The 15,344-nt window shown below is 36.0% G+C and overlaps 1 protein-coding gene across 1 annotated transcript; it reads left to right on the top strand.

Moving 5' to 3' along the window:
* Nucleotides 1-3,973: 3,973 nt before the first annotated feature.
* On the top strand, nucleotides 3,974-4,659 carry CBG28130 (the record flags this gene model as incomplete). The annotated part of the gene is made up of 4 exons (XM_045240814.1): nucleotides 3,974-4,096; nucleotides 4,141-4,452; nucleotides 4,496-4,591; nucleotides 4,639-4,659. The coding sequence occupies 4 exons, from the start codon at nucleotides 3,974-3,976 to the stop codon at nucleotides 4,657-4,659; spliced, it is 552 nt and encodes a 183-aa protein (XP_045099063.1).
* Between the last annotated feature and the right edge of the window lie 10,685 nt (nucleotides 4,660-15,344).

Below are 15,344 nucleotides of genomic sequence, written 5' to 3'. Positions count from 1 at the left end.
TTCAAAAATTCTGAAACAAAATTTTCATTATGTTTAAAAAATCGAAATTCAGCACAAAATTCAAATATTTGAATAGTTAAAATATATTTACATGGAATGACTCCCAAGTTTTACCCTCGAAAAAAATCGAGACCTATATGGTTGAATAGAGCGTAAAAAGTTACTTTAGGTTCCAAACGGAATAGTTGGTAAAATTTTTTTTGGGAGTTATGGTCCAAAAAGTACCAAAAAATGCCTAAATTTTCAAAAAATCATAACTTTGTCAGTTTATGGCCGTTTGTTGAAATTTAACAAACAGTAGATAGACAATTAATTAAACATTTGAGAATAAAATTTTTTAGTTTTTTTCCTATTGATTGGATTATTGACTTTTTGAAAAAATCAAAAAATTTTTCAATATCTAAAAAATCCTAGGTTAACTTTTTTTTCATTATGTCCATTGAATTCAGCACATTTGATTCACTATAGAACCATATCAATACCCCGGGGGAAATCATGCTCACACAAGTTATGCCGAAAAATATCAATTTATTGGCACTTGGCTTCTTTGAATTCGTTGTCCTCGGCGGCCGGTATGGTGAGGGGCATACTTGTTTTTGTAATTTTTACTTGCGCACCGTTTGCTTAGAGTGTTTGAAATAGAATCCTGCGACATACAAAGTCAATTTTTCAAATGCCGTACCATTTCTTAAAATCATCATCTTGAAAAAATCAAAATTTTGACATGTGACATGGCACATCTATAGTTAAACTTGATAGAAACGGCCAAACTATTTTTTTAACGTAATCAGAAAAACGGAATCTTATCAACGGCTTAAACAGAATTTTGATTTAGGCCATAGAATCAAAAATATTTACGATTTTTCGAGCCTGACCCCTATTTTTGGTGAAGTGTGACATGTGACAGGGCACATCTATAGATAAACTTGATGGAAACAGCTAAACTTTTGTTTAAACATGATTAAAATGACAAATGAAACAATAACATAGAAAAAGTGGAATCAACTTGGTCCCTGTGGTGAAAGTAGGTTAAATGAACGATTTCCGAAAGATATCCTTCCAGCTTCGGACAGCCGAAATCGACCTTTTTCCATTTCACCTATTTTCACGATACGAAACAAACCAATAACATTTGTCTAATAGTATTTTTTAATTTTAAATCGAATGGCGTTAACAGTTTTTTGATATTTTTTTCGTTCTCAAGTTATGATCAAAAACAAAAGGTGTCCCATCATCAGTGAATATTTTTATTTTTAGGGCCTAATTTAAAATTCTGTTCAAGCCGTTGATAAGATTTTGTCTTTTTAATCATTTTTAAACAAAAGTTTAGCTGTTTCCTTCAAGTTTATCTATAGATGTGCCCTGTCACATGTCACACTTCACCAAAAATAGGGGTCAGGCTCGAAAAATCGTAAATATTTTTGATTCTAGGGCCTAAATCGAAATTCTGTTTAAGCCGTTGATAAGATTACATTCTTCTGATTACGTTAAAAAAAAGTTTGGCCGTTTCTATCAAATTTAACTATAGATGTGCCCTGTCACATGTCAAAATTTTGATTTTTTCAAGATGATGATTTTAAGAAATGGTACGGCATTTGAAAAATTGACTTTGTATGTCGCAGGATTCTATTTCAAACACTCTAAGCAAACGGTGCGCAAGTAAAAATTACAAAAACAAGTATGCCCCTCACCATACCGGCCGCCGAGGACAACGAATTCAAAGAAGCCAAGTGCCAAAAATCGATATTTTTCGGCATAACTTGTGTGAGCATGATTTCCCCCGGGGTATTGATATGGTTCTATAGTAAATCAAATGTGCTGAATTCAATGGACATAATGAAAAAAGTTAACCTATTAGGTTGGCGGGAAAGTCTTTGTCACTCTGTTTGTTTAATCACTGTTCTCGTATATGGAGGCTGTGTATGATATCGACTCTAGTGAATAACAAGGTGATAAGAACCTTCCATATAAACAAGTCCCCATCTCCTTCCCTGCTCCTCATCTGTAATTGAAACGATATGTTTGTTCCCACTGCTATTCACATCAGACATGTTTTGATTTACCTCTTCCTATCTCACACCACGATGAAGGATTCGGAAACTTTCTTGAAGAATGTGTACAACACACATGCCCCTCACTACAATACTATTCGCAATTGGTTCCATCGTTTCGAAAAAGATGACTTCTCGCTCGATGAAAAGGATCGCTCTGGGAGACCCCGTGAGTTGATTTGGACAAGCTGAAGCACGCATTGCAATCGGATCCATTTCAATCTAGCCGTGAACTAGCTGTCACATTCGGAGTTCACCATAGCACAGTCCTTGAAGGTTTGAAGTCTCTTGGAATGAGAAAACTTTTTGGTCGATTCATACCTCATCACCTGACTCAAGCCAACCTTGACCGCCGAGTCGACGATTCGATTACTCTTCTCACTCTCCACGCGGGCGATCGATGGCTGGACCGGCTAATAACCGGAGATGAGAAGTGGGTCTTCTACGATAATCACCACAGGAAATCCCAGTGGGTTGGAGAAGGAGAGAGCCCACAGGATGTCCCCAAACCCGACCTTCATCCGAAAAAAGTTATGCTCTCTGTGTGGTGGGGAGTGGACGGCCCCATCTACTGGGAACTTCTGCCCGAGGGCAAAACAATAACTGGAGACCTCTACACTACTCAACTACGAAACCTCAAGAAAGCAGTCGACCGTTCGGCCCTGAAAGACAAGAAAGTGTACTATCAACATGATAACGCTCGCCCACATGTTTCGAAACAAGTGAAGCAGGAGCTGATGGGATATGGATGGAATGTTCTCCCTCACCCCCCGTATTCTCCTGATCTTGCTCCTTCCGACTATTGGTTATTTGGCGATATGACACGTGCCTTCGAAGAAAGAAGCTTCAATTCCCGTGGAGCGGTCGAAGCGGCACTCAAACAATACTTTGCCTCACGCCCGGCTGGATTCTACCGCAATGGAATCCATAAATTGAGGGAACGTTGGAGACATGTTGTTGATAATGATGGACAATATAATTAATTATTCGGTTATTTTTTCTTTGAGAAATAAACTATTGAAAAAGTGACAAAGACTTTCCCGCCAACCTAATAGGATTTTTTAGATATTGAAAAATATTTTGATTTTTTCAAAAAATCAATAATCCAATCAATAGGAAAAAAACTAAAAAAATTATTCTCAAATTTTCAATTAATTGTCTATCTACTGTTTGTTAAATTTCAACAAACGGCCATAAACTGACAAAGTTATGATTTTTTGAAAATTTAGGCATTTTTTGGTACTTTTTGGACCATAACTCCCAAAAAAAATTTTACCAACTATTCCGTTTGGAACCTAAAGTAACTTTTTACGCTCTATTCAACCATATAGGTCTCGATTTTTTTCGAGGGTAACACTTGGGAGTCATTCCATGTTAGACATTTTGAAATTTCAAAAAATTCCATTCCGCGCACCTCCAGATTAGAAAAAATCAGCCCTGATTGAACATTATCTGACTGGAGAAAAGAAAACCATGTTTTTTACTGTGCGATTCAATCTGAAGATCAGTTATGTTGGTAGTTAGACTTTTATTGTTATACAGTACCGGTCAATAAGATGTAAAAAACGTGTTATTCATGTTTTCATGTTTTTTTGACCATTTTTAGCAGTATGTCAGGTTCCCAGCTATTTGTCGATTTCTGAAAGACGGCTTTTTTCTTTTCAGTACATTTTTTCGTCTGTTCACTTCCTTTTCAGTACAAAAACGGGTCAATAGCGTCTTTCAGAAACTGGGAAATAGCTGAAAAACTAAGAATTTTCAACTAGCAGTTTTCGAAAATTTATATGAATACAAATTTTTCAGATGAGCTTCAGACTTTTAAAGATGGTCAACTAAAGAATGTTTTTTTTGTATGTCTTATTGACCGTTGCTGTATATTTCTTTTTCCCAAATCTCCTCGTTTCCAGCCATTTCAAATCTCAATGTTTCTTTTTGGTTTGGCTTCAATGAGTGTGCCGATTGTTTTAACCTGGAACCATCTAAACGTGCCAGGATACGTTACATTCAATAAATTAACACAACGTTGGGATTTCATTGGCGAAGTGGTGAGGATTCTGATTTTTTCAAATTGGTAACGTCTGTTTTCCAGACTTTGAAAGACAGTTTTTTGTTTTTAAACTATTTCATGGCGGTTTTTTCTGTGTTGTCATTAATTATCAATAGTATATTATTAAAGTTCATATGCTGTGCCGCACAGTTCAACAAGAAAAAACAAGTGGAGATTCACTTAATAGTATTCACTTTCATCGAAGCTATTGTTCAATGCGCTGGAGTAGCAATCAGTTTCGCAAGAGTCTTCGATGAGGACCAACATCTCGCTGATTACGCATTCTATTTACCGTATGTCAGTGACGCTCTCAGCATGCATCAAGCTGTTTTGCTGTTCTGTTTCAGTGTGAATGTAAATTTTTTATGAAAACAATTTTTGAAACACGTGTTTTCAGTTGCGGAGACAAATCTTGGGAGCAATACTGTGTCGCAAGAAAAATTTAGTTATTGAGCCTGCCCATTATCAAGCGAACAGAGCCCGAATTATGAAGGTAGCTGTTTTTTTTCGATTTTTTGTTATGAAACCGATGATTTTTAGGAAATGCCTTCCGTTGGCTGAATTGATACGTCAAACTCTTTTTTTTCGGGTTTTGGAAAACTGGAGTAATTATTTTTATTTTTTGAACACATTTTCCAAGTAAGCTTCTAAACTCTAAAATTTCAAGATTCGTGATGTTTCATAGTTCAAAAATTCAGTCAGACTTTGGTCGAATGTAGCAGAAACTTGATCAGGATTATGAGAAGGAAAATCTAATAAAACCTATAATTACGAGTACAAACCAGAATTTTTAGTGAAAATGTCGAGCAATGAAAGTTAATAAAAGAGAAACTTTGAGATCTTTTAAAGTCTTGGTCAATGATCATCATATGAAGATCATGGACAAGATTGCGGTAGTTGTGAATAACAAAATGTGAACAGTCTGTTGAAAATTGAACTTGTTGGCTCTTTCACAGTTTAGGGTTTATTGGTTCATTCCAGTTCGAAAAAGATATTCATTTTGGATTCTGAAAAAATAGGGGACCCAATAAAAAAGATTCATAAAAAGAAACCCTGAAAAAGAGAGCTCAAAAATAGGGGACCCAGAAAAAATATTGTTAACCCAATCTAAAAATGGGTGACCATAAAAAACGTTGAAGAGGGGACCAACGGAATCATGTGCACGCGATGTATATTTGATTTTTCCTATATTTAGTTTATTTTGTTTCAGAATGGTTTTATACACGGGTTATCATCATATGGAGTGGAATTGAGATATAATCATCAAAAACTATTTTTTTTCAAGTTCAAGAGCACTCAAATTTGATGTATACCATATTTATTTGTAATTCATTAAAGGGGCCAGACAGCAAAAATTTCGGGGGAAATTTCAGGGGACGTGCATTCTGACGTCGCGGTGTTCGCACCTAAAACACGCAATCCCACGCGCAAACATTTTCATTTTTTATTTCCCGACTTTATTTTTTCAATTTTTAACGATTTTAAAGGTGGGGGGACAGGAGATTTTTCGTAGTTTTTTTTAGCTAGAGTATGCATTCTACCGTCACGGTGTACAACGCTTAATGTCACTCTGCGTACAGCTGTCGTCCTCGCCTTTATGTATGCAAACGGGCGTGCGCTTTCTATTTGCCCGCGTGGCTCAGTCGGTAGCGGCGCCGCACCCTCAATCATCGCCCTCACAAGTTCAACTCCTCGAGGGGCATGTTTGAACGGAATTTCGAGAACATTATTTTTTCATGTCCCCCCCCCACCTTTAAACATTAAAAAAGCTCTTTTTTCTTATTTATTATAAAATTCATATAAAATAGAATTTTTCATGTAAATTTCAAGTTCAATCGACCGATTATTCTGCCAGTGTGTGTGTTTTCTAAGACATGCGAAAAAAAACTACTTTCTCTCCGATAACCGTTTCTTCACCGTTCCTAGTTATCTCATTTTTTCTTCCCGTTGTTACTCTGGAAATAAAAAAAATGTTTTATGGCTGGAATTACAAAGACGACTCCATTTTTACTGCTTCCTTCGCCTTCCGACGACGAACCATGCACGAGAATGTTTTTAATTCTGTGATTTGTTTTCAATTGTTAGGTCCCTTTCTAAGAATTGATTGTAGTTTTCTTTTTCATAATTTATTTGTTAACATAATAAAACACATTTTTTTTCATTTTCAACTGATTTTGATATCACGGAGCTAGGCCTCGGCGGCACGCTGGTAGCTCTTCAGGAATTCCGAGTTCTAAAGTTCAATCCGAAAGAAACAAGAGAAGAAAAAAGTAAGAACACTAGCAGGGATTGAACCTCTGACCTTCTGAATACTAGCGTAGAGCGTTCCCACTACACTACGCGTGCAGGAGGCGACCAGGCGTTGATGCACATTATGAAGCGACGCTGCAGCAGCAAGGGCGTGAAGAAATTAGGGTGACAAAAAATAGCATTTTTTTCTTTGGGGAAGTGTTTTTTCAGGTTTTGAAGTACATAGCTATATTTATGCTTCAGAGTTACATCTATTGATAAAAAACAAAAATTTTGAAATTTTTGATGTTTCCCCCCTTTAATCTTATATGGAATGACTTCCAAGTGTTACCCTTGAAAAAAATTGAGACCTAGATGGTTGGAAAGAGCGTAAAAAGTTATTTTAGATTCCAAAAGGAATAGTTGATAAAAAATTTTTTGGGGAGTTATGGCCCAAAACGTACCAAAAAATGGCTATATTTTCAAAAAACATAACTTTGTCTGTTTTTGTTCGTTTGTTTAGATTTAAAAAACAATGAATGGACAATTTATTGATCTTTTGGAAACAAACTTTTTTTGATTTTTTTCCCATCGATTGGATTATTAATTTTTTGAAAAAATTGAAAAATCCTAGGTTAACTTTTTTTCATTATGTCCATTGAATTCAGCACATTTGATTTACTATAGAACCATATCAATACCCCGGGGGAAGTCATGTTCACACAAGTTATGCCAAAAAAGTCAATTTTTGGCACTTATATGCTTTGAATTCGTTGTCCTCGGCGGCCGGTATGACTATGGCCATACTTCTTTTTGTGATTTTTACATGCATACATTGTGATTTTTACATGTATAAAATTTAAACCCCCGTTAATATTTTAAACCCCCGTTAATTGTTTAAACCCCGTTAAATCATAAAGAGCCAAAATTTCAAGCCTTCGAAAATGAAAATCAGAATGAAAATCAGAAAGGAAATTATGTCACTATTCGATGCCTCCAACACATTCTCCGAACACCAATCAATTTTTGCACCAAGAAATGCCGATAATGCCGAAATTAGGAAGACCCTTAGATCCTATATCATCAATGCTTAAAAGGTCGAACTAACGTGCATAAAATAAAAAAAGGGATCAATCTAAAGAATTAAAGCATTTTTTGGGTTTTTTAATATGAAATGTTGACATATTTTTATATGTTTGGCATAAAATAGAATTTTCTTTAAAACGCTGATGTTCAGTGATGTAGATTCGATGTTCTATAATTTCCAGATTCGGAGGTTCTAAGCTTCTAAAATTTGAGTGTGTGAGACTCTGTGATAAGAATTTGCGAATACTAATAAAAGTAAAAATTTTTATTTCGTGATAACTAAATTTTCAAGATTCCAAAATTTGAGATATTATAAACTTTAAAGTTTAAAAAATCAAAAGTTCTGAAGTTTAGCAAGTCTGGTGTTAGGTACTTTTCAATTTCGAAACTCTGAAACTCGTTGACTTCGAGATTTAGAAATTCTGTATTCTTAAATGTTTTTTTCAAAAAAATGATCAAAACTCCATATCAAATTTGTTCACACATTTCTTGTTTCGGAAAATGATTCTGAAAGTGATTCGGGCGCCACGATGAAAACGCTTCACTACTCTTCTAGTGGCTATTATAGACTTTTTTGAGCAAACGCAGATGGTTAGAAAAAAACATGTAAGGAGCTGAGCCTCCCACAATAAAAAGAAATGGAAATGAGCAGAAGAAGAGAAAACAAATGTGCTGGCTCACAGAAGATGACCGTGCTGACGCGGCCTGGCGTGATGGATGATAATTTTTTGTACAAAGCGCCGGAAAAATGTTTTAGAGATTTTTAAAACAAGAAAAGTTTTTTTCTGTATTATCTGCATATTACCATGGCATGCTAAAAATTATTGTCTTCAATATTCAAGATTGTGTGATTCTCCTATATCACTCGTGAAAAGGCAGCTTGATTATAAAAAAGCCGATAAAAAGCAGACTCGAACAGTCGTGGTTTGACGACTCCGAAATGGCCAAAAACGGAAAGGCGAGGTTAGAAAGTTGAACTTCTCTATTTTTTGATCTTTGTGATTTAAAAATGATAGAAAAGGACAAGGCTGAAATTTTCACAAAATTCCAGAAAAAAATCCTAATTGTTTTAAAAGCTACATTGGTTTATTGAACGATATAGAATGATACAATAGAGGGGCTTTTATACTGGTTACATGATAAAGAATTTAATAAAAGAAAGTGATTGCGGGGGATGCAATGCACATTCCCCGGTGAATCACCATCAGAAGAGTGCGATTTAGCACACTAATAGTTATTTTTTCGAACATCGTTCGAAATTCTACATTTTGAGTCCATGTTACCCAATTTTTCACTTTTACAGTCTTTTTTTTTACAAAATTACGCTGAAATTTTTCGAAATGTATTTGTACATATTTTGAGAGCAAATACAACTTTTTGAAGATTTAAACTAACTTGTTGTGTCGTCTCGTCTGTACTTCCTTGAAATGGATGCGACACTGAAAAATATTGTTTAAAAAATGAATGGTAAGTCCGTTTTTTTGTAATGACATATTTTTCACCAAAATAAAAACTAATTTTCAGTTCAACTACTAGCCTACTTTTGAGTCAATGCCGAGTAAAAAAGGAAAATACGAAACGAAGTTTATGAAAAAATAAAAATGAGAATATTCAGTGCTGCTCAAAAAAAGCCCCAAACAAACATTTTTGAAATAAGTGATGAGTTTTGAGTGTCTGAAAAATTACTGATAGTTTTGAACTTGTTCGTTATGCCGCGCCCACATTATTCAAATCTGGGATTTCTCGGTTTAAACGCAGTCTAAAGAGACGCTTTGATCACAGAATACTTGATTTGCACAAGTATTGTCCTCTCCAAGAAGCCTTAACCTCTCTCTCCAGTTGGTGCGATGATGCAAAACTAGACCTAAACCAGTCTAAAACGGTAACTTTGACGCTAGGAAAACGTAGAAACGAAATTAACTATAAGATAAGGAATCAGGATATAAAAAGAGTAACTATCACAAGAGATTTAGGTTTTCTAATTTCTAGCAAGCTTGATTTCAGTGAGCATTGGAAAAAAGCAATCAATGCTGCTAAACTTATTATGACACGTGTCTTTAATCAGTACAATAGTAAAAAACCCCGTTTAATGATACTGCTCTATAAAACATTCATTCGTCCACTAGTAGAATATGGCACTTCAATAAGTTATCCCCCCAACAAAAAAGAACAAAGAAATATCGAATCTATCCAGAATTCCTTCACAAGAAGGCTTTATAGTAGGAATGTAGGCTAGATATATTACTCCACAAGACTCAGATTACATGAATGCTAGTGAACGTAACCTCCTTTATGGTCTCTCCTCTCTGGAACACAGGCGACAAACAATTGATAAAAAACTGATATCTGAATTAATGTTAGGAAAAGTGGGTCCAAACTAGACTGACTTTTTCCAAGTGTCCACAAATAATCGAACAAGATCACAATCAAGGTACAAATGGAAAAGAGCTAAAACAAAAATTAGGCAACACTTTTTCGTCAATAGGGCGCTTAGTAAAATGATTTAGTTACTGCTGAGCAATTGCTCAATTTTCTGGCCCTACTCTCTGTCCTCTTCAGGGTGGCCGATAAGTATAGGACGTTTTGAAAGTGCTCCCATTTTTTCAATTTGAGGATTTTTCGAGAACAACCTTTATTAAACAACAAAAAATAAGCAGAAAATTTGATTTTACAAGAGAAATTCGAAGTTGGATCCACGAGCTTTGACACAGGCTCTCAAACGTTTCTTCACCGAATTGACAGTGCGCCGCAGGTATCCGTCGTCGATCGAAGCCCATGCTACCTCGAGAGCGGCCTTCAAGTCATCGACAGTAGCAAAAACTTTTCCCGCGATCTTCCCTTCCAACATGCCCCAAACGCTGAAATCCATCGGATTGAGATCCGGGCTGGAAGCAGGCCACAAGTTCTTGTCCAGGAACCAGGGAAATGCGCCTCCAAGACGGCCAATGTCGATCTCGAGCCATGGGACGGTGCCCAGTCTTGTTGAAGGATAAATGGACCACCAGCAAAGTGCTGAGTGACCCAGGGTAACAAATTATCCATCAACACAATCTTTTGGTACACCTCCGAGTTGATTTTCACATTTCTTTCAATGAAAACCAACGGAGTTTTACTGGTTGCCGTGATACCGGCCCAAACCATGACACTTTTCGGGAAAAGGCGGTTATGGGCAAGACGACGTTTCGGAGACATGCTGTCATCCTTTGACAATAACTGTCTCTGGTTTTGACGGTTGGGAAGAGGTTCAATAGTGAAGATCTTCTCGTCTGTCCAGATAACGTCAGAGACGCGGCGCACTTGAAAGTGCTGGAGTAATTTTCGGCATTTTTCGAGTCGCATCGCTTTCGATTTGTCCGAGAGGTACTGTCCACGACGTAGTTTGTAACTTTTGAGCTTCAAGTCGTTCTTGACAATCGATTGGACAGTGGATCGGGCAATTCCAAGCTGTGACGCCATCCTATTGAGACTCAATCCATCATTTCGAATGATCCGTTTCTTGATGATTGCACGAGTATTCCGGGTGTTGACAGAACGTGGACGTCCGCTTTTTTTTACTTCAGAAGCATCTCCTCGCTTTTTGATAGCAGCGACGCGTCCTATACTTATCGGCCACCCTGTATTCTATGTATTATTCTATGTTCATTTATGCTTGACATGTCTTATTCTCCTCTCCCTATTTCTTTTTAATGTTCACTCTAGTTCTAGTTCATTCTATTATTTTACATTTCCTATCACTAGAATTCATTATTTATCCATTTGGAATCTGATTATCATGTATTTTAATGTTTTTTTCCTTTTTTTTCCACGATTCTTGCAATCGTAAATAAATAAATAAATAAATAAATAAATTACCATTCCATTAACACGTCGACACTCTCACAAATTTATAAGATTTTACTCGGGTTTTTAAAATAAATTGTTTTGCGAAATATTTTTTTTCTAGAAAATCGTTTCAAGTGTTTCACGTGTAGAGAGGAAAAGTCGACTGCCTGAATTTAAAATCATGGCGAACTGGGAGTTACTTTGGACTACGTTCCGGGCCCGAAAATCCAATATTTGAAAATTACCGATGTGGTATTAGTCTGAAAATCTTGGTTCAATAGTTTTTTGCGAACCTTAAAACGTTAAGACCAAACGCGCAAGCCTGTATGGCTTTAATATGGCTTATGTATGGCTTTTATGGCTCAAATTGATTATTTTGAACTAGAAAATTGAATAATTTGTGACTACTTTTTTTGGTTAGTACTGTTCCATGTCACATTAAAGTAATTTTTCCAAAAAACTGGAAGCAAACGCTTGCCGTCCAAACCGGCAACTTCAAATTTGAGATTGTATCACTTTTTAAATAACAAAAGCTAACCAGTCAAATTCTGAAAGTCAAGTTTTGCAGTGAATCTCCACAAGAATAAGAAACCAGAAGTTTCTTTGTTTGGTGGTGTGACGGACGATCATCTCAAGAACTGGTTTTTGCTCAAAAAAAGAGTTTCTAGGTCCGTAGTGGAATTGGACAACAATTGGGGAGTCTGAATAGTAGTTCGGCGGTGGCGAGGAAGGACTTCTCAGCTGGGGTTCCAATTCGTATGTTGATGGTTTGAAATTGACGTGGCTGAATATTAAAGTTGACATGTTTCTTGGCAAGATTCCTCAATCCTAGAAGTCGAATGGTGTGCTTTCCATAGGTCATTTCTCACAAAACGATAAGTTGACGATACTACAAATTCCCCTTTAAGCTCCTCGAATTATATTTCTTGTTTGTGGATAGACGTAATAAACGGAAACATGTCTTGTCCGCGGAGTTATTTCTTCCAGGATGGATTGACCTCAAACCTGGCAAAGGGTTGGTAAACCTTCTCGTTTTGAAGCCACATGGATTTTTTTTGTGATTTAGTTTTGGTTTCCTTGTCGTAGTTTGGCTCAGACCTGAAGTGATTTAATTTTTTGGAAGTTAGGAATATTTGGAATCAAATTTATTATTCTTGAAGTTCTAAAATGAACGTTTTGAAGTTACTAGATTTTAGCCAAAATTTTTACTTTCTTGAAGCTTTTGAAGCTTTTTCGAAATATGAAGAACTTCTGGTTTTTGGGAGTTTTGGAGTTTTCTAGGAATTTCATATTTTCTATTACCGAAATTCTGAAATCATCAAAACTCATATTTTGAAGGTTTCACTGTACTGCAACTCACGTTTCAGTAAATCCATTCTGCAGAATCGTTCCGAATTCTGTACATGTTCACCTCAGATGTTCTGTGCTGGAAAAAATTTTAGTACGAAAAAAGAAAGCAGTTTATATTGAAAATTTCGAGAGATGACAGAAAAACAGGTTAGCAGCACTGAAGTTTTAACTAAAAAGTTTTTCTCTTTTTTTCGACGGAGAACACCCGTTCAGAGAAAAAAAAACGCTACCCCGTAAGTCAAAAAGACGAGACTCGCGGAAACGCGTAAGAGACGCAGACGGCCAAGAATGAGAATGCCCCGTGCAGCACATTTTCAAGGAAGAAGGATCGGTGTGGACGGACCCAGTGTGGTGGAGGGAAGGACGAGAGAGGGGATACCCACAGTAGAGAACAAAAAGGGAAAATGGAAAAAAAACGAGTGCGAGTTGGAGAAAGTGGGGGAGAGGTGTAATAATTTTTCCAATAAATTGGGATAAAATGATATCGGAGGAAACACAGAGAAATTTAGAAATTTCACAAATTTCATGGAGAAGAAGAAAAGGATATCGAATAGTCAAAAATTTTAAGATTTGTGAAAAATCTCGCGTTTTAAAATCGAGGTAATTTGAAAGTCCTGTGAAGTTTTAAACTTGTGCATAGTAAAAGTCAAGTGTAGACTCTTTTCTAGGTGGTCTGGAAATAAAAAACTGGTTTTGCTGTTTTTTCTGCATTTCAGATTCTAGAAATCCCAATAAAATGAGTTTTATTTTTTGTCGTTCTCCATTCTGAAATGTTTTAACTTTCGGTCCCCTTTTTTCCCATCCACATGATCATTCTCTCCATTTCCTCCCCAATGCCGATGCGCGCATAATTTCTTATCAGTATCAGTGGTAATTGTTTGAGAGCAGTCTGTTTGAGCACATACATACACACCCAGCCCAACATTTTATAGTTTTTGCATGGAAGGGCAGTTGTCACATGAGACGAAATATAATGAGCGGATAGGTGAATGGAAAGTTTTGAAAAAAAAATCAAGGATGTGCATTTGTAGATTAGAAAAATGAAATTGATAGAAAAAGGAAGGATTTTGACTAGTTCAAATTTGAATTATTGTCTATTCAGATGAAAGAGTAAAAATGTCTGTGTCTCTACAGCGCCTCTACAGGTTTGGAGACTCTACACGTTTTTTTACTCGTTCACCCGCGCGATTATTTTGAATAGACAATATATTTTTAACTGATAACATATTCACTTATGAATAAAATTCGGTTTAGTTTTAAAAAGACTCATTTCTTTCTGATTTTTTCCTTATTTCTTAATCCCGAAAAAGATATCCTTGATAAATTAGATGGTGATGAAAAAAAAGAGACGTAAAAAAGAGGAAAGATGCATCTTTCGAACCAACTGTTCTCAAGAGAAGATGTTATCTGGTGTATGCGTGTATGTATATGCCAAGAGAAGAAAAAAAAATAAAGAAGAAAGAAAAAAGAAGAGTTGATGTGACTGCGGAGACAAATGGGTTATAGGAAGAAGGCATCATGAGGTAACCCGCGAATTTTGAATAGGTCAACGGAGAGAAAAAATTTTGAGGTAAAGTAGGAAAAAAATCAAGAAATTAAAATCAGCTTCATTTCATCAATTATTTTAATTCGATTTTCCGGAGTGTGGAGTACGGCTGTCAAATATCCGATCAATTCAAAAATTACGGAGAGTACGAACAGACCTAGATTGAAAGCTTTCCATTCATATAACTGTTTGAAAATCCCTAGTTTTCTGACAGTGAAAAACGAGCTCCACGTTCCTGAAAATGATCAAAATCAATTGCAAAACACGTTTTTGCATATCTTATTAACCAGTTATTAACCAGTACTGACATTGAGATCAACTTTAAAGAAACTCCAAACCCAATAAACTGGAGAAAAACTATTGTAAAGTGGGGCCTCGTGATCAGATAGCACTCGAGATAGTGTGGATATCCTGGAGACCTAATTTTTGGGAATCGAAGATTTCAAAAACTTCCATTATTACGCCTTTTATTACAACTCTGGCTGAAGTCTCCCTCTTTTTTTCAATTACGATTGTTCTGACATGGAATAACTCCCAAGTTTTTCCTTCGAAAAGAAATCGAGACCTATATGGTTGAATAGAGCGTAAAAAAATTATCTTAGAATCCAAACGGAATAGTTGGTAAAAAATTTTTTTTGGAGTTATGACCCAAAAAGTACCAAAAAGGCATATTTTTTCAAAAAGTCGTAACTTTGTCAGTCTGCGTGGGTATTTTAAAAACTAAAAAATAGTTAATAAAAAATAAATGGAGATTTTAAAAAAAGTCATTTAAAAAACGTCGAAAGTTTTTGAAAAAATTTCAAAAATTTCAAAAAAAAAATCAAAAAAAAGCACCTGCATAGAAGGCGGGCACTTTTTTGTATTGTTTTAACATACGTATTAAAGGTGGGAGGACAGGAGATTTTTCGTAGTTTTTTTGTAGCTAGAGTATGCATTCTACCGTGACGGTGTACAACGCTTAATGTCACTCTGCGTACAGCTGTCGTCCTTGCCTTTATGTATGCAATCGGGAGTGCGCTTTCTCTTTGCCCCCGTGGCTCAGTCGGTAGCGGCGCCGTACCCTCAATCATCGCCCCCACAAGTTCAACTCCTCGAGGGGCATATTTAAAAGGAATTTCGAGAACATTTTTTTTTCATGTCTCCCCACCTTTAAGTGTTTTGAATATTTGAAATATAATCCTTATAATCCTACAGTTCAAATTGTTGGAAACAT

The sequence above is a fragment of the Caenorhabditis briggsae genome (genome assembly GCF_000004555.2).
Source record: "Caenorhabditis briggsae complete genome, chrX, whole genome shotgun sequence".
NCBI classification, from domain to species: Eukaryota; Metazoa; Nematoda; class Chromadorea; order Rhabditida; family Rhabditidae; genus Caenorhabditis; species Caenorhabditis briggsae.
Note: the sequence above shows the minus strand (reverse complement) of the source record. Positions and strands in the feature narration are given on the sequence as shown.